Below are 24916 nucleotides of genomic sequence, written 5' to 3'. Positions count from 1 at the left end.
GGAGAGGGTCCAGAGAAGGGCCACAAAAAGGATCAGAGGAATGAAGCACCTCTGCTATGAGGAACGGCTGAGAGAGTTGGGGTTGTTCAGCCTGGAGAAGACAAGGCTCCAGGGAGACCTTATTGTGGCCTTTCAGTTCTTAAAAGGAGCCTATTAGAAAGATGGGGAAAGACATTTTAGCAGGGACTGATGCAACAGGATGAGGGGTGACAACCTCATCATGGGGGATTCAGGCTGGACATGAGGAAGAAATCTTCTACAATGAGAGTGGCAGAACACTGGCACAAGTTGCCCAGAGAGTTGGTAGATGCGCTGTCTCTGGAGATACTATGTGATTCTATGATCTCCACCAGGTTGTTCAACTCTTTCCTGAAATCCACCAGCAAGACAGCATGCCCCCTCAGGCAGCCCGCTGCTGTCCCCTTGTCAGCTTTACCATTTTAGGGTCTTTTTTCTTAGTGGCTCAGTTACACACTATTCTGAGTGTCTTTCTATTCTTTAAATGCATGCTTTGCTGTTCTACTGACTCCCATATTAAGAACAGAAATTTTACTTTGCACGTTATTTATCCATTTAGCCTTTCCTCTAGAAAACAAGTCAGCCTTTCCTTGATAGCTGCATTATCTTGGCCCTCTGAATCACCTCCAAATTCTCTAGTGGGCCCTCCACAGCAGATCTGCCCTCTTTTGCTGTGCAAAGCCTGACATAAAGTAGTATTTGAGCTGATGTCTTAACCTGCCATGACCTAAGTAGACTTGTGGTTATTGCTCCAGTTTATGTATGTTTCTGCAGCATGTTGTTTCCTTTAACACAGTTTTGCTGCCTGATGGTCAGCAGCTTATGGGAGCTGCACTGCAGCACCGGTCCCTGGTCACTTAGATCCTGGCATTTACCTGCAATGTTGCCAGGAACTCCTTCATCAAGCTCCTATCTGCTTCCAAGTGTTCCTTTTTTTCTCTTCATATGCTTCCAAATACCCCACTTCCCTGTGCTTTTACTCACTGTCTTGCATCAACAAGCAAAACATGTATCAGAGCAAGGGCCAGGTTAGGTATCTGTAGGACTCAGAAGAAAAATCAAGGGAAGTTTCCATCAAAAATGTATCATCTGGTGCTTGCAACAGTTATTGCCAGTGACAGGTACAAGTCACAACCTACAGTCAGGTTTCTGCGGGTCAGAACCATAGAATTGACCAGGTTGGAAAAGACCTTGAAGATCAAGTCCCACCGCTCCCCAGCACTGCCAAGGCCACCACTAAACCATGTCAGTAAGGGTCTCGTCTACATGGTTTGTGAACACTCCCAGGGATACCAGTTGTTATCACACAACTGTACAGTGAAGAAAATGGTGAGGCCACGATTTGGCTGAGACATTTTTACCTTAACTCCTCCCCCCCACCCCGATTTGTTCAATATTAGCTTGAAAAACAGTGGAGGAAACACATCTGGAAGACAAGATGCAAAATTCAGCATACAAGAAAAGATGAGTTTCAATGTTAGGGTAGAGCCTTTTCAGGAATGGAATTAGTATTTTCTTCATTTTTTTTATTATTATCTTTTATTAGGGCTAAAACTGATTTACTTTTTCAGTATCGTCAGGAACTTTGCAATCAAGTGATCACTGAAATTAAACTTTGGTTGCCAGCAAGGACACACACATAAGCAAAACAGGGCATTAGGTTCTCAAGTATTATGCAGGTGTAGCTCTACTCCAGCCACCTCTGAGATGAGGTGATATGGTCACTAAAATACCAGTGTTCTCACTGGCAACTTTGCCAAACAAAAAGCCGATGAATTCAGGGAGTACCAGCAAAGAATACTACTGGCAGAATGATAATCCTGAAGTGTTTCTAGTGTACCTGTATCAGTTTCTCAGATGCCCTTAAATTAGCACAGGTTACAAATGCTTTCCAATTTTAAAACACAACCATAGCCAAAGGCCTATTTCTTAGTAAAATTAAGAGAGGACATGCACTTTTCTGAAACTGAGCTGTTAGTTACCATCAATTGCTTAGCAAAAGGAGTGGTATAGGATGGAGCAGGTCATGAGTCATTATTTCCTTTTCAAAACCAGAAGACTCTCTTGCCAGAGGTGATGTAGTTTCAGCTCATGAAAGAGAAGAAAACTGGTTTTAATTATGCTTAGTAATGCGAGAAAATGTGAAATAAAGCTACAGTTTTTTTATATCCCTTGTGAAGTTTTATTTTGGGTGTTTCTTTGATTAAGCACTTCTTACAAAGCTTTTAAACACATTTAATTCCAGTGTACAAAAATACCTATCTTAAAAAAAGTACTAAATTTTAACACAGTATGTGTGGAACCAAATAAATCTTTCATACTCTCCTATCTTTTCACCAGAAATAACTTCCACATCAAGGGGGACAGGACATATTTAATTTCAGATGTAAATTCTGTTTTCAGATGCTTTCTCCTGCCCTGCTGACTGGTTGGCAAAGAGAGGGAATGGGCCTGTGCACTAAAAATTGTGGCACTGGGGGTGATGGATCCACATCATGGATATGGATCCATGGAGCATGAGGCACAAGACTGTCAAATCCCAAAGTGCAAGCCAATGACTTTGCAACACCCTCATTCTGGGATGGACTGAAGTGAAACAGTGCCCAGCTGCAAGCTGGAAAATACTGAGTGGCTGCAGGAAACATGCTTTATATCCACATCCCTGGTCTGCATTCCAGCTTCTCCTAACATGAGAGTCTCTCCACCATCAGCTCCAAAGGCACTGTGTTCCCTAGCAACACATCCTGCTCCGGCAGGCAGAGCAACACCTCACTGATAAAAAAAAAAAAGCTACCAAACCAAGCACAGCCCCTTTTACCTCCCTTTTACCCAAGCAATGAAAACAAACTTATAGCCTAGACTGGGACTGCTGAAAAGTACTGCCACTCCAGGCACAAGCACTAAGGCTGCCTGTCAAGTGGCCAGTTCATGACAGACAGAGCATTCCCTTCTGGTAACAGAATTCAGGGTGTGACTTGTGCCTGGGCATGCCCATGTGGGTTCAGGGGTGGACTCAAATTCAGTGTACTAAGAGAGGGACAAAAATAAAGAGAAGAGGAACTGGAGTCACTAATTGCCAGTGCTACTTATCTACTTCCTCATCACCAGGAAGAAGACCTCTTCTTCTTCTGTTTTATGAGGAATAAATTCTCTGTGTTACCAGCACTAGCATCTTTCCGCTTTTTCCATTTCTTCTTTCTTTTAGCACCTTTCAGAGGCTCCTGCGTGTAAGCAGTCTTGCTGCCTGAGAATGCCTTGAAAATGAACTTGTGATGGATTTTGCTGCCCTTACATGCCTGCCTTTTACACCCTCTAGGGAAGTCCTCTTCCAGGTTGCGGCTGATTTCAACATCACTCCTGTGTTTCTCTTCTCTGTGTTTCTCTGCCTGGGACATCTTCACCCTTTTGTGACACTTGCCATCTTTGTTATGTTTCCGATGTTCTTTCCAAGGCTTGTTCTTTTTCTTACGGCTGTGCCCTTCATGTTCCTCCTCCTGCCATGGTGTCTCTGGCTTTTCAGGCAGAAGGCCAGCTTCATATAGTTCTGTAAAACAGAGCAGTGCCTTTCAATATGCATGCAAAACACCTAAAACATAGTGCTCAAGCCATCACAGCTGTCCTTGTGTATTTATGAAGTTGGTTAGACAAAAATTCATCTCTGGTAGATTTTTTCATAGTTTTGTTTGTTTGTTTTTTTTTTTCTGTCAGCAGACTAGAATCTTAACAAGTTACATCTTAATCCTCTTCCAGCTAGTTTATAGCATTTTCAATCTCAGTGGATTTTTTAGAATCAAAACATCTGACAACATCCACCTTGTGACTTTGCCACAATAATTTCCATGATAGTCAGGGTTGAATAAAGTCACACATCTTATACTACTGTTAAGACTACCTGCAAATCCCTATAGCCTTCCCAGTATGTGAAAGTAATCCCACAAAATTTCTGAAAACATTAAACACAGAAAAAGGTATTCTGAAGAACTGAAAGGCAGGAGAGATCTCACAAAACATACTGTACCTGCAACCTTTCTTTTTAATCTGTTCGCCCTTCTCTTGAGATCGTATTCATCATCATAGTAGCAGATGAATGGAGAAGAAGGGAACATGCTTCCATGCATCCGCCTTTCTGAGCACTCCTGCAAAACACATTTTAAGTCACTAGATGTGGCTGAGTTGTCTGGAAGGAAAATCAGTCAGATTCTGGAGATGCTGGTCTGCACCTGTGGAGGATGTGGCCAGCAATTGTTTAAACACTCATAATTCTATTAACATCCAATAACCCTTCCTGTGCACACAGAGAAACATACGTAACATAAGCCAAGCTGCAGTTCTCTTGTAGCAAATGGAAGGAATCCTATGTCTTCCTGCAGTTCCTACACATCTGTAGCACCGACAGAAGCAGAGGTCTAGAAGGAGGTGAGCACTAGGTAAATGAGGCGGACTGCAAGCAGAGCTGTAGGATCCGGGGTATAGGGCTGTCCTGCCTGCAGTCAGGACAGGTCCCCCCGCACCAGCTGTTTCCTGCTCTCCCAGCACAGCTACATACCCAGTCTCCTTGAAAGGAAAATGCTTCTTATTGCAGGGAATCTCTTTTAAACTACATCATTTGGGCTGGAAGTATGTGCAGAAATGTGGCAGACTGCAAGGGTGGGACTGGCTGAAGGGGAAGTAAGCAGTGATGAGGAGCTGGGCGCAGCATCCTCCCCACACTGTGCATGTGCAGACAGTCTAGCTGCTGCAGTTTTCTCACAGATGTAATCGAAAACCAAATCCTACAGGTGAGTGCTGTGCAAACACATCAGATTGTAGGGAAGTGGACAGGAGCCTGAAACGATTATCTGTGGTGAGGAAGCGGTTGGCTCTTGTATCATGTGCATGTCAGCCTATTCCCAAACACTTCATTCAGCAATGTGAATTATTCCACTGCTGTTTAGTTTTAGCGATGTCTGTGAGTCAGGCTTACTGGGATGTTTCCCACAGTTCTTTCCTTTTTTTTTTTTTTTTCTCAGAGTAGCATGTGATATATATATATATTTCTATCCTTGCAAATTGCTTGTTAGCTGTTGTGCTTAGCAATCATCTTTCTACTTCTTGGATACTGCCCAAATCTAGTGAAGTCTGGGCCTTGCTATTCTCAAGAAACTGTCAGGATCTTTCACTCACCCTGATGTTTCCACTACAAGCTAAGCAGCTTTCCTTCTTTTGTTTATTATTTCCAGTGCCACCTCTAGCACCCCCTTTTCCCTGTGTGTCCTCTTGCCTCCTCCCCTCTCTTTCTCAGAGGCAGAGTACATCAAAGATGCATTTTGCATGTATTTCATATTTCTCAGCTTGTATTTGGCCTTTCCTTGGCTGAAATTAAATGAAGAATCATGCTGTTCTCCATGGTGTCCTCCAAAAGGGTATTGTTAGGCTATGTGACAACTGGCTTCTCTTTACCTGCTCAGAGGACTGTGGATGAGCAATGGCAGCTCGTAGCTGGAGCCTACCCAAGTCTGAGGGATCAGCCTTATACCCCACTGCGAAATTATGCTGAAAGGGACCTAGAAGGGGCATGCAAGTCCATCCATTGCCTGAGGCTGTTATCATTAGCTATTCAACCGAGAAAAGCATATCCTGGAAGTCGATTGCATTTCACACTGAACACCTTGAACAGCCACCTATCAAACCACAAAGAAACCTTCTCTCTCACCTTTCCAGGGTTCTCTATCTGCCTTCCCTGGATTTAAGACAAGTGAAAAGAGTAACAGACAAATGGCACTTCAAATACCTGTGTTTCATATTAGTTAAACCTAAGACTGGCCTTTAGGCAGGCACAAAGATGCCTGTCTATTTGGAATAAATGAAAGAAAATGTTATCCCTAAACATTGCCAGAGATCACTGAAAATGACACAGATTGTCTTTACACAGGAGTATGCAAAGACACACTCATCTTTGTGTGACACCTGTGAAATGTACTGCTTGAGATCCTGCTTCAAATCTAGGGCTTGCTCTCCAGATGTGTGGCCATTCCTTCTTTTTGTTCTGTTAATGTGCTGACAAGAGAGAGAAGCTGTAGTGAATGAAATGCACATGCCACCCAAATCAGCACTCCTTTTTAACTCAGCAATGTCCAACACGCACTTGGATATATCCTTCCCTCTCAAGTAAGCTGCCACTGCTGCCATACACTGTGTAATGTTAAATACTCTTGGGACAGTCTTCAGTGCTAGAGGTTTCATACAGAGGATGGAAAGCAGAGCCTGCTACCAACCTGCAAGAGTGTGTGATTGGCATACTGGATGTGAATGCAAGGCACATCTGCAGATACTGTACAACTCCTTATCACTACTGCCTTGAGAACTGGCTGCAGCCTGAATAATGCAATAGGCTGTTCCTCATTAACTTACCCTCCTTCTTAACTTTCCAATGGGGATGAACCCTAAGATGACCACGCATTAATGTTATGGATCCATAAGAGACATGGTCTGTCTCTTATGGATCATAAGAGACAGACCATGTCTGTCAATAAGAAATAAAGCAAATTCAGGAAACATAACAGTCAGGCGATGCCACCTCTGACACTTTATATCTTAACTGTTTCCACTTCTACAAACAAGAAGTGGTCTGCAATGATGGTCTTACCAGAACTCCACAGTTAACTCTGGAATTTAGTAAGGTTTTTGCTCTTGCCTCTATGTCTAGGAAAGCTCTTCCTAGACCTCTACCAAACAAAAGGAATTTCAGGTGTTCCTAAACTAGATAAAATGGCAACATGGAAGGAAAGGACTAGAGTGGGAAGCACAGGTTATGGTGCATCTATAAGAAACTAACCCTAGCCTTGTCTTCTTGGTCAGTTTGTTATTCATCTGCTTTAACTGCACAAAAAAAGCAATAGAACATAATTCCTGACGTATAGAAATCGGAAAAACGTTAAGATGCTTGCCATCATAAGTATTTTTTTTTCTGTTAAAAATATTAACATTAAAAACAAAAATCCTTTTTCACCCTTAAATTACAGGCAGATCTTCCAAGCTGACAGAGCAGCTCACCACATGAACTCAGGCACTGATTATGTTCTCAGCTTTCTCAGTCAGTGAGAGATGCAAACCTCAGAAGTGTTCCTTGTCCAGCTGGGTCACTGTGCAGATTCACATCCAGGCTCCCAGTCCAATTTCCTCATCCATTTTTGGACAGGAAGTTTAATGATTAGAGGGCAAATGCTCAGTTATCATCACATAATCTGATGTGTGTCCTGGTTCTTTTTCTGTATGCATATAGGAAGTCTGGTATTTTTGCCCTTCTGTGTTGTGAGTGTGACTTCTCCATTCTGTCATTGCTCAGGCTATTTCTGCTCCTCATACACTAGTAAAAACACTATCTTACCTTCTTTAGCTTTGATAACTGGAAAGTGTTGCCCTTGAGTCACTTTACCGCCTTACTAATTTTCAGACAGTTACCACCATTTTCCATCCAAGCTATCAGCTCCTCCCACATATTTACAAATCATTGTTACAGCAGCTGTATTTGTATCCATGTACAGCTGTCTGCCTTCCTCAAATGCCATTTTTTGACAGGTTAGTAAAATGTTCCTTATCCATTGCTGGCAGTCAGCTCACTTCCTTCTTCAATCCTCTCACTGCTGTTTTTATTGTATATGTCCATTTTAGAGTCCATATCACTGGCAGGGGTTTTATTCTGGTTTTGTTTAACAGCATCAGTTCCAGTGCTGTTTTCATAGGCATTATCAGCTCTAGTTCCCAAACACCAGAACAAGCTCGTTTGCATGACTGTGCTGCTGAGGAATCACGCTGCTGCTGCACACACAGCAGTGCCTTGAGCAGATGTCCTGCAGATGAAGCCAAGGATTTGGACTCCTGTACCACAGTCAAGCCAGTGTCTGTACCCATGCCAAGGGTGACACCACGCTGGCGGCATACAATGGTCTCTCACCAAGCTTGGATTGCAACAGCTGCTTATTTCTTGCCCCTCCCAATCCAGGGCAGCAGGCAGCCATGTCTCCTGGTTGTACACAACGGCCTTAGCTCCAAGAAGAAAATCTTCACTTTTCTCCAAAGACAGCTCAGCACTGAAAATCTTCCATTCATCTTTCAGCTCTGCCATGAGAAGATCCCAGCAAACCTGCCATACCTGTCCCACTATTTCCCACACGGATTAACTGCTCAGGTGGAAACAGCAGCAAGCTTTTAACAACACATATTCAGTAGCTGTAGGAGCCAACACACAAAGCATGCAGGAGAAGGAAGGAATTTGCTATCTCTAAGCTGCAGGAAACTATAAACTTCACCTATCCAATGCATGAGTAACACTCATTTTCTAGAATACTTGTGCCTCATGAATTTATTCCATAAAAGAAAAGAACTAACATTGTTTGGTGTTGGTATTTGCAGATGGAGAGCTGCACTTGTCACAAAAGGGGCCTGAAAAAGGTGATAAGCATCACACCAAGCAACCCCAGAAGATGCAGCAGATCTCCAGTTTTTACTGAAGCCACTTAAGGCTCATAATGTTTGTACACCTTACAGAAGGATAATGTCAACCTTAATTCAGATGCTGAATTAAACTAAGAAACTACAAGTGAAGAACATTAAAAGCAGGCAGAAACAGAAAATTCCTAAAATGGGATTTCAAATTGTCAGGCTGATTGTGGTGAAAAAACCTTACATGATGTTGAACACGGCAGGAAAAAAAAAAAAAAAAAGCTGTGTTTACCAACTGTTTATTTTCCAATATTCTCCCCAAAATTAATTTCATTGGAGTGGCCCTTCATAGATGATTAGCTTGACTCTCCCAGCTCTTTTCTCCAAACACGTAGCATGTCGGAGATGAACCACCCAAGGGATACATTTAATGTTAATGCAGAGACTGCTAAACTTACATATCCAAAATGTCCTTTCTGGGAACAGTTGTAGCAGTACACTACAGCAGAGCGCTCAGAGTGAGAACTGGCTGCCTTGATGGGTCCTGGCTTTGTCTGAAAGATAGAAATAGGCAAGAATTAGGTTTGGCAGTATTCTGAATGCTGAATTAAAGACAAATTTAAATGACATAAATATAATTTTATTATGCTTAAATCAAAACATTCCTGCTTGCTGTTGGAATATTATGTTTGAAAAAGAAGCAAGTGGCTCATATGACTCTAATTTTGCAGAGCAAGGTTCAGACTGAGCATCACAAATGAGGTGGGAAGAGGCATCCCCTGTATCTATTCCACCTGACCCTGTTATTTCAGCTCTGAATACAAGAAAACAAACTGTTGATTCATCTCTTTCTCCTCCGTCTTGTCTTCCAACCCCCTCCGGCTCTCACAGGTGCCCCACCATCCCCTGGGACACATAGGGCCATCAGCTATTGCATCCACCAGCTGGAGAGGCACATTTGTGTATTGCTGAACTAGCCTTGCTTAAAGCAATACAGCAAAGATCTGATGGAGATACGGGACCTTCACCCACTGCATTCCCAAGCTTATGTTCGCTTCCAACAGCAGTGCCCAGGAGTAGGCACACTGCAGGAGGACCTGTCAGTCTTTCGAAGAGAATGGGGAACTGGTTCTGCTCCCAGCAGAGACCACACCATCCTGTGGTCCACAGCTGCTCCTGGGACTTACATAAGGTGAAGGAAGATATAGCGTGCTCCATCAAATTCAAGGGAACAGGCAGCTCTTTTTCTTTTCCCCATTTAGTACCACTAAGTGGAATAAATGAACATACTGTCTATACCTTTACTTTCCTCACACACAACACATTCATCCCCTCGAAAAATAACAGCCACAGAGCCTATACTGTTGGAATGGGTATGAACAAAGGGTGCATGAATTCTAGCTAAAATCCAACAGGGCAAAACAGCGACCTTACTGTTTCCAGCACTGCATGCACTTCCAAAAAAAGTAGCATTTGGTAAAGCTCATGACACTAATTGCTTTTTTCTTTAAAACTGTTTCACCCTATACTTCCACTGTTAGAGCTGCTGTGTTCCACATAGGCCTCCAGAAGAATGACAGCAGTACTTGTAAAATAGGCAGAAACAACAGAAATCTTCCAATGCTGTTTTTTATTAATCTGATCACACCTGCAGGGTCACCTTATTTTGAACCTCTTCAGCCTTGGGTTTAAATGCGTGTTTCTGATTCACGTTCCTCAGTTCACATTCACTCACCAGGAGAAGGCTAAAGGAAGACCAGGCAGAGGGACACATCCAACAGTGATTTGTCACAAAAGGCAGGAAAACAAGGAAAGGAAAAAAACCCGCCACCTATAAATTAATTTATATATTTTTCATCCATGTCTTACAGCAAGAGCTCTCCAGCTAACAGCAGCGTGTGACCTACTAAAGCAGCTTAGTTTTTCAGGTATTCTTTTACCATAAATACATTGAACAGGCAAGGAAAAACACCCCACCAAATGCTAACATCCCCTTGAGGAAAAATCTGTGGGTTTAATTTACTGGATCAATCACTTGTATTCTAGTTAGTTTTCAGCATTAGGAGTGGCCCCAGAAATCACCTCCACTTTGGACAGGGCTCCTAAAAAGCTAAAATAAACCCTACGAGTGATATCTTCCTCTGCCTTCCCACCATGTAGAATTTTAGCCATATTAAATCTGCTTTCAAAGCTGAAGTCCACTGAAGCCCCACACTGGGATGCTGCCACAAAGCCCCAGAAGGTTCCCTCAGTCAGTCCCTGTCTGCTCAAGAGCTTCGTGACCAGAATACTAGCGCAACACAGCTGTCAAAAATAAAATCAAGACCACTACTTTCTGCCAAGTAGGCCTTTTCACCATAACATCAGTCTGAAAATGACATGATTATACTATTTGGTCTTTGCAAGGTGCAGTATAACAATAACAATAACCATGTCTTATTCCAGAGATACAATCCTTTACATTCCAAGATGTTGCCTGCTAAAATGTCTGCTGAAGGATCTCACTCCTTCCTCTGGTGAATGGTCATCCCCAAATGCAAGTAAGTATGATTTTGGCCATTGCTAGTGTTCTTGCGTTGAAACTCTAGTAAAACTCACACTGACTTCAAAACACTGCTACTATTTACAGGAAAGATAAGTAAGATCTTCCATTGTTTTGAATTGGTCTTTTGAAAATACATGCCAGCTGCACGGATACTGACAAGAAATGGACCATGCTCACCAAAGCACTGTAGTGATTTATATAGCTAAATTAGTATGTGAAGAGCCTTTACACACTCCTTCACTAGGTGCTTCAGTGTAATCCAACAGTTAAACACACAGCAGGAGATGCAAATAGCTCACCTGGCTCATAAGTTATGCCTGGCATTCGCTGTTGGGTTTGCCTCCCAGCACCAAACACTTGCAGTTCTCAGCGCATTTCTGAGAGCTGGAACTCAACAGCTGTGCCAAATGCTGGTTGCACTCCCACCCTGCTCCCATCCCTTCACTACCTGCCAAGCACCCTGGTCTTGCTAGGGACCAGCTAAAACCACCTGAAAACTGGGTGTAAACACGTACAGTGGGGCTTCCGTTTACAGCAGGAGTCCCACAGACGTCACAGCCCCTGTAACCCCAACTGCCCCCGCTCTGAGCCAGCTCCCCCCACCCCATTTACTTCTGTTTAGTTAATAGAAAAGGTCACATTCAAGTAAAGAAATTAAACTGAATACTTGCAGGTCAGATTACAACTCTACATAACTTTACCCCTTTCCAAAGCTAAAGAAAAAAGGAAACCCTTGTGTTATAAACCCTCTGTTTTCTATTTATTTAGGGCTTAAAAAGGCATCTGAAGACTCCAGTCATATGGGTACAAAATAAACTATTCATCAGCATAGCTTCTTTATGCTATAGGGTTATGGGATTTTTACAAACATTTAAATAATCTACATTTGTAGGGTGATATCTTGGAGATTACTTCACTATCAATATATAGAAGTAATAACTTGGTAGATAACATTACCTATGAAAGGTCCATCCCATCTGCTATTCTTGCTGAAAGCTTTTCATGCACCAGCAAACTCAGTAAATATCAGAAGAAAAAGCATAAGCCTACCACGCCATGGATTTACTCCTAATGTCTCCTCAAAGTGCAGCTTGATGCGATGATTACAAATGATTTTTCTTCTAATGTCATTTTACATAACCCTTTTTTCTGCATGAGTAGTTAGTGCAGAATGAATGAATGAATGCCATTAAAACAGTTAATCATTATCTGGGACACTGGCCTTCCTCCCTTCTCAACTAGGAATCTCCATGACAAAGGCCAAGAGATCAAAATGCCAGAGCTGCCTCTCTGGCCTATTTCTGACAGCAATTTTTTATGCAGATGGACCTGCTGGGCAGCCCCCTCTGTGACCTTGAGCTCCCCTTATCTGCACTGACTTTGATCCAATGAAGGCTTGCTTTTATGAAGCTCATTACTACTTAGGATCTGCAATCTGGCTAAATCTCACTAATTACAGAAAATCTTCTGGTCTCCATTTTTGTGTATTTCTCTGCTACTCTGCATTATGTGATGCATGGAGCTCAGCGATGTGCAGGACCCTTTTGTGCAACTGAAACTGCCCATGTTGGACAAACATGGCACGCTTCATGATTCAGACCAGTACAATGACACACACCCAGCTTCTCTGATAGCCAAGGGCAGCTGGAGCCCACTCTGCAGTCACCTCTCATAACTCACCAAGATACATCTAACCCAAACTGATAAAATACCTGCCAAAAGAAAAGCTTCCCACTATATCTCGTGTGCCAGTGAAACCACTCTGACAACTAAATAAAATTCAGAAAAGTTCACTGTGCCATCCACTCTTGTAATCAGGTGAAACCAAGGTCATGCCCTCAACCGATCCATCAGCGTCCATTCACCATCACACTGCCTCTGCTTAAGGCTTGCACTGAAGGGTTGGGTTTTTTTTTTGTTACATCCAGCACCAGTTCGGCTAACTCTGCTTTAGCATGTGAGGGAATAATTTCATAAAACCTTTACTGAGCACATCCCAGGGCTGGCTAGCTATGGCTACTTATACCACTTCCAAATCACCCAGCACCACTCTTGTGTGCTGAGAAGAGAGCGTTATTTCTTCTGCTCCATTATTTCAATTGTTATGCTCATACCTAATCTATCAGATAATTTTTAGTATTTTTTTCTTCTTGCAATCTAAAGATAAGTAATTAAACAGTGGATTAAAGAAAGAAGTGCAGGGGGAGGACATCTACACAACCCAAAATGCCAACACAGGGCATTCCTTCCAACAATGCGCCCACCACAACCAATGCATGAGTTCTGCATACTGCACAGTCTGGTTTTGTACAATTCACTGAGACAAACAAGATGTAAGACTGGGAGTAAAAGTCATTAGCAGTGATGTTTCACCAATGTCTTAAGCCACTGAAAGATGATCATCAAATGAATCATTACACACCATAGGTTGTAGACTGAAGTTGGAAAAGGAAACAGTCAGAACAGCTCTATCACTGCAAAATGTATACTTTCATTTTCCCTTTGCAGATTATCATAATCTACTTGCATACCAGCTGAAACAATGGCAGGTTAGCACCATTCTCTTATATTCAAAATTGCCAATGTAAGATATCATGTAATATTGTAATTATACTAAGGGGTTTTGTTGTTGTTATTTTCTTTAACCATGTCATGCACCCAGTAGACTTGCATTCCATTGGGTAATTCCTTAATTAGGCAGATTTTTGAAACAAATATTATGCACACAACAGACCGGAACGTCTCCTTTGGAGTCTTCCTAGTCTATCAGGTGATTGCATCATTAAGCCACACATGCTACGTAGTAAAAACCCTCATGAAAATTCATGGCAGAAACATATTGAGCTTGATGCATAATAATAAAGGAGAAAAATAGAAACCTAGTATTTTGATTTTTAAGTTCCCCAAATAATTATAAACCAAATAATTTCTTTACCAATTTTATTTCTTCATTTATTCAGCTATCTAAAAAAACTTGCTCTTCCAATAGCAGTTCTGAAGGTCACACGTGAGTATCTTTCCACTAATTACACCTTGTAATTGTGTTTACTAAATGTGCTTGTAACATTCTTTCCACCTTTTTGGGTAACAACAAAACAAAATGAAATAATCAGGAAATCAGTGATTTAACTGAACTTTTAGGTTTGGGTTTGTTTTTTTTTAAGTACATGATACACATTAAATTGCAGATCCATGGACAAAATTTTATTTTGTGATTGCACAGTCTGGAAAACCAAAACCTTTTCCAAAAGAAGGAATTTAACTTGTTTTGTCCACAGTACAAACACTGTGAAGCGGTCATTTTCTACAGAAATAGGACATTTCTATAACTCAGTTTAAATAGACGCAAATAGCATCTACAATTGACTGTGTGAAAACATTCAAGGAAGAGACAAAAAGTACAATATTACATATTTAAAAGAAATGAATGTAATCTTTCAATGCTCTTACAAGCAGATAAAAAAAATACTGAAATACTAATTCAAAAAGTCTTTTCTGAAAAATGGACAAAAATATCTCAAGCTCATACAGAAAATGAATTTATGCAAGATAGTAAGGATAACAACAATACAATCCCTGAATACCTCAAAATCTTCATGGTTTAAAAAGCATCCCAATCTTCTCCAAAGGTGGTGGCATCTATCCAGTCGTCCATGGCTAATTTTACACGCAATGCAAAATGTTATTTAAATAGGACAGTGCATTAAACTTCACCTATTTTTGATGTAGCTCTCAAACTACAAACCTATCTTTCTTCTATTTTAATTTTAAAGTAAGTTAGCAAACACTTCCTTCTTAATCCCCAGAGACTACCTATACAGTGACACAAATGCACAAATTTATGACAGTAACATAAGCGCTCCTCTGAAGTAATGTGCAGCATTAAGTGAAATCGTTTCCTGGAAAGATATTATAGGTATCTATATTTTATTTGCCATCTTAAACATATCTGGGTCTTTATGACCTTATTTTTAAAATGTATTTCCTTTTTTACATTTCCTGGTGCAAATGGACTGCATAAATAAGCAATGTGCTATGAGGCTTCAGACTAGGCGATAAACCCTTTCAATTTTCATGCCAGCTTCTTCTTTTGTAATTCAAATCTGGCTGAAAACTGGCAGCTCTGAAAACTGAAACAAGCACTGCCACAAATACCTTGTAATGCTATCGACCTTGTCTGCCCATGCAGTGAGAAAGGGAGATGCATATGTGTCTGCAGTCATCCAGATAACACAACTCATTTTTTTGGGGGGGGTGGGGGGTGGGGGGGGTGGGGGTGGATAACAGAAGCCAGCCCTGGACTGTGCACCAAAAGCAGTCATTACCAGGCAAGCTGAAGAATAAGTCTCTTCAAAATACACAGCACATTTAAAAACCATATACAGGGCTCAGCCACTGCTTTCATTACCAATTTTAATTTAGCTCCTTCAGTTTGCCAGCCAGATAAACTCTTTAGTGCTGTTTTTTAATCTATTTGCCACATTTTATGTTTAAGATTATAGTAATATGGGACAGGAGAAGGAATCACTTTTAGAGGAAATAAAGAAATAGATCCGCTTATCAGCGCCCATCAGAAAGTTCATTAATCAGCCAGGCTTTGTGCCCCCTAAATTGAAAGGTTAAATAATCCTCTCAGGAATATTTCTTTGCACCACCGCCAATTGTCCAGAGAGAAGCTGCCATTCACAGCACTCTGGATCGGTGACAGGGTATTTTACCACTGTTTGGCCCCCAAACAATGATGGACAAATGGCCTGGCTCACAAAGAAACCTTTTAGTACAAGGATGGAGAAAGGACCACAAGCTTTGAAGTGGGGTGGGGGAGGTGGGTGGCAGGGAAGAGGCAGGGGAGGAGGAGGAGACTTATGCATGGGGACATGTATATTTTATTCAGATGTTTATGAGGAGACTGGCCAAACATTGTTACATATGTGCCCAGGTGTACGCGTGCAGAGAGCACCGGTCAGCACTGTACCACGCACGCTCACCTCACTCCACTAAGTATATGCATACTTACACATACATTTATACAGTAATCTGAACACAAACATTTGCAAAGCCTGTAACACCAGAAGATGAACAGAACTGAAGCATGGTTATATTTATTAGGTAATACACTGGGGAGCCCAACAAACCCCACGGTTTTAATTTTTACTGTCATTCTAGATGATTTACAGCTTCCTCTCTCCCTCTCTCTCTTTAACCTTTATGTCGCCTACTAATCACCTTTCACCATCAGATGTGCAAGAAGGAAGCACCACACTTGAAATAACTTTCTTATGAGAGCATTCTTACTAGATACTTGCTTTGAGGCAATTTCTGTTCACAGCTAAAATTGAAGTAAACACAGAAAAAAATACAGTGCTGCTGGAGGATACAAGATGCCAGAAGAGTGGTTCATCAGTTTTCTAGCAGTGAGTTTTTGCTGGGGTACAGTCTAAATAAGCAACAATTCAAGCTTTTTTCTTTAAATGTCGTAGCAGCTAGGCTTCAATCTGTAGCTGACTGACAATTTTACGATAACATTTTTCCTTACATTACCAACATGTTAACCATGCATGTTAATGTTTATCAATTTCCCCATAATTTTTTTACGCATTCTCCATTTAAGAGCATCATATATATTCAGTAATACCACGATTATTTTTACCTAGCTTTACAATGAGTGACGTTCATCCACACTGTGCCCTTGAAGAAATGTCTGACAGCCTATATACAACCATTAATGCAAAGAAGCTTTTCCATGTCATTCTTACAGATCTGGGTTTGTGTTTTGTTTTGTTTATTTGTTTTTAAAGGTCTCAATTCCATGAAGTTTTTACTTGAATATGACTTGGGACTTCCTAAGTAGCCTACATCATCTAAAAATGGATTGAAAAATATCAGATTTTTGCTCTCCCATGTCATATAAATGTATTACTGATCAAAAGTATTTTCTCCAAACCAACTTTTGAATATGCCACTGCTACTATTTTCCCTCTCTTTCCCTCCTCACACAATCATCAGAAAAGCAGGATTAATTTAAGCAGGGTGCCATCTTCTATCAAAATAAGTCAGAAAAAAACTGGATATTGTGTGCAAATCTGGTGCAATTAATTGTAGAGCAGAACATATTTCAGGGCTACCAAACAATACACAGAAATCCCTCAGTGTTTGTGTATGCTCGTACACAGGCACTCACCACTCCATTTTTTAAGTGCTGAAGGAGGTTACAAATATACTTTAGAATGAGAATTAACTGCATAGAAGCAACATGAAATTACTTTCTCTTAGCTACAAGATGTGTAGTTACTATAGGCAAAGAAATTATTAGTTTGAAGGGAGAAAATAAAAAAAAAGGGGGGGGGGAGGAAGAAGACAAGCGGCTTTTGGACTTGACGCTGATTCTGAGACACTCTCAACCCAGGCAGTGACCATCCATTTCTTGCAAATGCATCACTTGGTTTACTGTAAAAAACAGTACCTCTTCCTGTAAGTGTTACCTCCATCCTATCTCTGGAGAATAAAAGCCTCTGTCGCGTCCCTTCCTGTAGTGCTGCCATGCCACACCATGCCATGCAGGTGGCATTGCTGCAGTGCCATGTGCCATGCCATGCAGGATGGCACCACGGTTGCACTGTCTGCACTGCAGAGCCACTGGGACAGGCAAGACACAGACTGGACAACAGAGTGAAATGTCTACCAAGTAAAAGTTTATTGACTTCTGGCAGAAGTGAGAAGACTAGCCAAGGCAGTGGTGTCATTGTTTCTATGCGAGGTGCTGCCAGTACAGGGTGGCTGTGCCCATTTCAGAGTCATACTCACAGCTGCTGGCTTATGTTTGTCAAATGTTAACTGAACATTCAAAAATAAGCTAAAACTGAAGGCCTAACTTCACTCCCCTGAAGCCAATAATTCCGAGGGATGTTGCCTTCTTTTGCTTTACATGGGCACTATATGCATATATACATATATCATGCAAATCACCCACTGCTCTGAGACTTCTCTAGTACTGTGGTGAAACAGTATCCACTTACGGTATTGGGTTCTATGCTGCTCATCACTTTATAAGGGTCTTTGGTTCCTTTTAATACCCTTTATGCTTGATTTTTCAAAATTTGAAATCAAAATCAGGATGATTCTGTCACAGGGATAGTAACTTTTCTATTCACTTGACAGGACCTACCAAGATGTATTAATATTGACATGATAGACCCTCTCAGAATTAAATCAGTGAATACTTTTAGGAATTCTAATCCATAGATTATTACCATGATTGAGCATAATTTTCTCGAGTTACTGTCTCACACCAATATGAGCTCCTGGCTGCTCCCAATACACAGATCATTGAAAAGGTGAACTCACAGGTCTGGCAGTGACATGGTCGATCTCACACACACTGCTGAGAGTGCAGTGCTCCACAAACTGCTCTTGATAAATACCTGTGATGTTTCAACATGCAAAGCATTTGCACAATAAAATGCAACAGTTTTGGTACTATTAAAGCATGTAATTTACAAGCAGATACTGAGTGGACAGGACAAGCAAAATGCCGTTTCTAGTTAGGATATATGTGCAAACAGTATGTGGAGATTTACACTCTACTGACATTGTACATTTTTTCCACCTTGCAATACAAAAATGCACCAAAATACGTTTCATGTTACCTACACAAAAATATAATTTTTAGTTGTTTTAAAATGTCTGAGAGATCACAGATAATTTCTTATTTCTTATGGAATTCTGAAACTAAATTCTAACAAAATTGAGAAAAAAACACCTTCATATCAAGTTCAGAGGAATCATTTTCAGGAATATAGGAACTTTGATGAGAATATTCATACAGAGAATTTACTGTAGAACTAGATTTCCCTCCCTACGCCCTTCTCTCCCCCTTCCCCTCAAAAAAGCTTGCTTTTAAAATGCATTGGAAATATCATTCTGCCTTGAAAATTCTGTTTTCCTTATTTAGATGGTTAATATTTGAAATAGTAAAAATTATTTAAATGATCATATAGGTTCACCTTTTCAAACTGAAGGAAAGAGAGGTGAAAATTTTTACCAAATTCATCAGCATTAAAGACCATCTTAATCCCTTCCCTTAAAAGAACTCCAGTTGTGTGTATGATGGGGAGACATTTCAGCAATGAATCTTACAATGATTATCCTGCTTTCTATTTAACTAACCACTTATCTCACAGTTTTGCTGTATCATAAAAATGCGTATCACAACCATTTCGGCATTTGCTGAGCAAAGGAGGGATGTACACGGAAGTTTCTATGTGGAGAGCAGAGCAATTCCTGCACACAAGTTTCCATGGGAGGGAGAAACTTGTTCTAGTCATGAGCCCATCTTGCAACCAGAATTGCCAGAACAGCATTTGGAAAATGTCACGTACCACACAAACAGCTTCCTGGGCATACACGGGTTAGATAACCATAGACTTAAACATTCAAAATATTAGAATATATTAATTTCCATCCCCTGCTCTTCTCCTTTTTCTATTTAAAGGCAGCCCCAAAATGTACTGCTTTTGCAGAAAACACAGTGTTCCTTAAATAACAATAACATGTATGTTCAAGTCCAGGAATTCTCTGAAGAATGCCATTTCTCAAAAACACTTCAAAGAGGTTATTTGGAACCAACCCCAGAATCAGAGAAATGGAAATCACCTGGTTCAGTCAGCCAAGCTTTCTATTTTCTCCCAGTTCCAGACTGCTTCCAGAAATACATCAAAATGCAATTTCTGGTCAAGATGCAATCAGTCCTTAACCCTCAATTTAAAAGCACCTTTTATTTTATTTTCTGGGGAGACAGATGGGAAGGGCATGAAACATATAAATGTTAGAGGAAGCAGGCATGCTTTCTATCATGCCTAGATGATTAAGGTAAGTGATGCTGTGCTGCTGGAAGGCTACAGAGCCCACCCAAAGCGGCCTCTTGGGTCCATGCACATGTTGGCAGCTTTCTGGTCCAGCCTAGCAAGAGCCAGGTACAAACCTGGGCTAACGACCGCAACTCATGGCTGTAGGAGGCATTAACTGAGGATCTGTCTCTGTAGTGAAGAGGTACGAGACAACATCACTCTTCCCCAGAGAAAGTGCAAGTGCAAAGACATGTTGGCGTTTTACAGGTAAAACCATGTGAACTTTCAGCTTAACCGACACACAAAAATCCCCTAATTATTTGGCACTCATATGTGGGCAGGGGTATCAGTTAAACCCAAACATTTTCATGAAAAGACACACTCTAAGCAGTATTTTTTTGTAGATCTTACATATTTATATAAAGTTATCAAATCTACTTGTTTTCCTGTAATTTCTTAAAAACAGTTTTCAAGAAAAATATGGGAAAGAACTCTGTCTAGCACTCTTTCATACTTCAAGCTATAGCACATGCTTTGTGCTCACAAGCCTACACTTATTTCAGGTCTTGAAATTCTCAGTTTTCTGTAAAAAAAATCTATCAGAAAGAATACTGTCTTTTGTGAAATACAGTTTCTTTGCTATAGAAAAAGATTTTGTGCTTAGGTCTCTGATAGCCCAAAAAATATCTGAAATTGAAAGAGAAGAAGAGAACACAGGACAAATTATAATTAGTAGGGGGAAATAAAGAGAATGTAAAATAAAATCCAAGAGACCCAACAGAGAGCACACCAAACCACTTCTAACATGCTTATTTTCAGCAGAACAACAGTGCAGTGCATGCAGACATTTCAGAAGCACCTCTTTCACAGAATGGGACTTGCAAAAGTAGTAGGGCTCAGGCGTGAACAATGCAAGTAGATAATTTAAAAACAAATTATCAGACAATTGTTATCCAAGATCTGCCCTACCCCATCCCCTGGCTAAAGAGGCTACTAGCATGCATTTTCAGAGAATATAAAATCTTAACAACCCAAGCACCGAAAATCCACCTTTCCCTGAAGGGCAGAAGAGTGGGGCCACGGTCACACTCTGGCTGTTTGTGTCTCCCCACAATCCACAAGAAGCAGAGCCCCAAATTCATATCCCTGGGAATTTTGGGTTGCCTTCCCTGTGAAATATCCCACAGAATGCCTATTAATGGTGTTAGGGCCCGCTCTGTGATTCCACAATATGAATAAATATACTGTCTACCACATAAACACACCGGTATTTTTATTAGAGTTAATAGAAATAACCTTAAAAGACCTGGAGAGAAACTGGCCAAGTGCTAAAATATTTAACAGGAATGTGCTGATCTCATGGTCTGCAGCCTTGCATCATGCAAAGACTGGAGGAGCCAACACTGCAGCCACGTCTACAGCCACTGCGGCAGCCCCATCCCTACACACAGGCAAGTCAGGCTTCGTTTCCTCCTAGAAATACCCCGAAACCCATCCTTTGCTCACCGCACAAAACCTACAGAGCTTCTCTGGAAACCAAATGTTCTCTCTCTCAAGCTTAAATATTTTTTTTCCAGAGTCATACTTTAAATTTTCTCTTTCTGAAAGCCACATTTTAAAGGACACAGATTGACTTTAAGCAGCACTGCTTACATTTTCATTTCAGGAAAAAAGGGGCAGACCATGAGGAATTTTAATAATGCACACAAAGAAATCCTAGCGCAAAAATTAAACACAAAAGATGCATTGTCCCTCCATGTCTTTTACGTACGGAGGCCAAACCAGCCAATTCCTGGTTCACCTTCTTTTATGTTAAGTGGATTAAAAGTAAGATTAACAGACTCTCAAAAAGTATGTTAAATGATAGCTTCTGCTAGCTAAAAATTCTGATGGTTCTAAAACTCTGTTGGTGGCCATCTTGGCCTAGGAGGTTTAAAAGAAATAAGACTGGTGAAGGCAGAGGATAGGAGTCCTTATGGCCAGAGCAGTACAAGGGGAGGAAGAGGTTATTAAAAATCCTTACAGAAAGAAAACACATAATCTGAGCAGGATTTGTGCTTTAATGCATTCATTTACGCTAAGAAACAAACATATTTGAAAAATAAAAATTGTGCTTTGCCTATTTTGTGCACAGAATTTCATTACTCTGTAGGTATTTACTGAAGGAAATACTAAGACTTGCAACATTTTTTGATTATTGTATCCACATCTTGCTTCTGAGCCAGACTGACCTGTTTTTGTATACCAGAGTCCCACCTAACAACGAAGCAGTGCAGCACAAATCAGGAGATCTATGCAGGCAGTGCATATATACTGAAATACTGAGATTTTGCCTATCTGGGTAACCCAGCAGTGCAGAAGGGGTCTGAGTTACACTTCAGGAAGACTCACACAGATGAAGTGCAGGTTCAAGCCTGAAGAAAAACATGGGTCACTACGCACTGAAAATAAACTTCCTCTTCATTCTCCAGTGGTGTCATGTGTTGGGTGGAAATGTGACTGCCCACAGCAGTGCAGGACCTACCTTTAGTTTCATTGGGCAGTCCGGCAGCAAAGCCACAGGACAACCTATGGGAGTGGAGTGGGTCTGCACCTGAGGTTCCATCCATGGTTTTGGGTAAAGAACACAAATGACTTCCTCCCATGGCGCAGTGCCCCCACAAAGGGCAGCTTCAGTCCTACTGTCCACCCCGAGCCCCAAGCTGGCAACAATGATGGCAGCCCCCACGCTTGCAAAAATGGGCTGTCCCTCCAGAATGAGCTATCATGGGCCCCACGCTGGACTTCTGAGCCTGGGGTGCAGCAGGACTGTTTGGCTCCTCCAGCGTGCAGATCTACGTAAAATGGGAGGGGCTACTGGACATGCAGTTAGGTCATCAGTTAGCAGATAAAAGACAGAGGGATGCTGTTGTATTTACTTAAGAATAAACTGCAAAACTGAACCAAACACATGAAAACTGTAGGGTGCCTTAATCTCACAGGTTTTCCCACTGACTTCTTTTCCTCTTTTTAATTAGAGGGCTATAAAGTGCCCTCCACTTGAGTACAAAATGTTCAATACATGTCCCTACCTTTATAGCTGAAATCTGAAATGTCAGGAGAAAGGGAATGAAAAAGAGCCAAGCATTCAAAGGATGAAAAAGCACTGCTATGAGCACCCCCAATATCATTAAGACAAAAAGGGAATGTGATGGTATGTCCTTTGGAGCACAGACCATATTTCTCTGGGTTTGTGAAACATCTGGCTTTTAGAAAGACAAAGTTGTAAGCTAAGCTTTCCAATAATCTAGAACAAAGAGCTTTAACAAGACCTTCAGATGCCTTGTCTGTGAAAAAAAAAACCAACAAAAACAGAGGTATTATTATTTACACTGTAGTAAGCTATGTTGAAAACTGTTTATCCTGGGTATGCCAATGAAGTCCTTGTCTTAGTGCTTGAATTGAAAATAACCCCTCTGATAAATGTAAGCAGAATCAAACCTATTTATTACAAACAGCTACCTATATGAAGAGAAGCTTAAAACATGTTTTGACAAACGTAATTTCCCCTTTATGATATAAGAGAAATACACAGAGAGCAGGCACAATGAAAATGATTTGTAAAAGTTTTAAATCACCATCTTAAAGAGGATATTAAATAGTATTAAATAGTATCTTAAACCACAGTGGGAACTGGATTGTTCTGCTGACTTTGTTTTTTTGCAGAATAGTTTTAGTCAACAGAGTTGAAAGAGCAAGGTTAAAGAAACCAACTTCACCCACTTATAAACCTTTGATTATCACAGAGCCTTTACATTTAAGCTTCATTGAATGCAATATGATAATTTTTTTTTCTATCAAAAGGCAAATTAAAATATTCAGCTTCTAATCCTTTTTGCCACTTCAACTGCTCATAAGATTTCTTGCACTGGCAGTCTATTTTGGTTGGAGTAAGACATTTCTGCCCATACAACAAATTATTTGTAATGTGCCAAAATTTGTCACCACAACTGATGTAAACAAAACCATCCATAACAGCAGAATGGATTTATCATTTAGTCATTGTTCTAGTCAATCCATGTTTCTGTGCAGGGGCTTCAATAAGTCAACAGATGGCAGTCCATCTCTTCGTAAAGAGCCAGATAATGAATAAAACCACCAAAAGCTTCACAAAAGAGAAAGGTGGAAGGCTGTGTGTTTTTTCATGAGCATTCACTGTAATTAACTAAGAATACTTTATATAATGCAAAACATTTAGACAAACTTTGTAACGGCCGTTTGTAAGCAACATTATAATAATGGTCTTTTATTACAAACCTGAATGCCTTTTTTTATTTGCACTTACATGTACCTGTGTGTGTGACATGACCAATTTACCAACATAAATTTAAATCTAATGGTTGCATCCATAGATAAAGCATAGGAAAAAAATCTCTGTAGCCTTGGTCTGCTTGCTAATAATCCACAGCACAGCAACAACCATAACAGTACTTTTTTTTTAAACTTCTATTATTTTTCTTTAACTACTCTCATGTTTGTACAGAAATATTTATTCTAAACTAGGAAAATTAGAAATTCATTTCTGTAGTGAAATACCACTCCACAAATATGAGAGTAAAAGGTCTCGACTTTTTAGTTACAATTCTACAAGTCTACATATACAATATACATTATTCTAACAGAATTTTTGCTTTTTGTGAGAACACCACTTTGTTTTCCTTTGAGATCAAAAGAGAATACTTAAATGGAATAATAAAAGCTGGGACTCCTGTATTTAAGCCATTCAGATAATGCAGTTTCTCAAGGAATAACTTATTTTAAATATCAAGCATGTCTTTTGCAACAGAAATTTTTACATTCCAGGCTTAATTTGACTACTAATGTAACTTTAGGTCAAAGCAAGTCTTCCCTTTCAAAAAACTGAGACAGGTAAAGCATTTTCCACCTATCAGAAATGCGGATTATTTGCAGATAATTTGCAGTTCCACTAAAAAATCATTTACAGGAAGCTACTGTCTGACTCTGCCAAATTATCTTTGAGTACCTGTATTTGACCACATTTCAAAATGTCCCCAAAATGCACTAACAATTTCCAAATAGATACTTT

At 40.5% G+C, this 24916-nt stretch overlaps 1 protein-coding gene across 3 annotated transcripts in view; it reads right to left on the bottom strand.

The window, feature by feature from the left end:
• Positions 1-1403: 1403 nt before the first annotated feature.
• ZCCHC7 (zinc finger CCHC-type containing 7) overlaps positions 1404-24916 on the bottom strand; it is a 120186-nt gene continuing 96673 nt past the window's right edge. For all 3 annotated transcript variants that reach the window (XM_062628392.1, XM_062628390.1, XM_062628391.1), the window contains 3 exons: positions 8898-8993; positions 4037-4154; positions 1404-3562 (listed from right to left, as the gene is read on the bottom strand). In XM_062628392.1, the coding sequence (XP_062484376.1) occupies positions 3120-3562; positions 4037-4154; positions 8898-8993 (657 nt within the window). In that variant the 3' untranslated portion in view covers positions 1404-3119. The remainder of the gene's footprint in view (positions 3563-4036; positions 4155-8897; positions 8994-24916) is intronic.

This window comes from Pezoporus occidentalis, unplaced genomic scaffold, assembly GCF_034315485.1.
Source record: "Pezoporus occidentalis ecotype Australia unplaced genomic scaffold, CSIRO_AGI_Poc_V1 ctg315, whole genome shotgun sequence".
Classification (NCBI taxonomy): Eukaryota; Metazoa; Chordata; class Aves; order Psittaciformes; family Psittacidae; genus Pezoporus; species Pezoporus occidentalis.
This window is presented reverse-complemented; position numbering and strand designations above follow the sequence as displayed.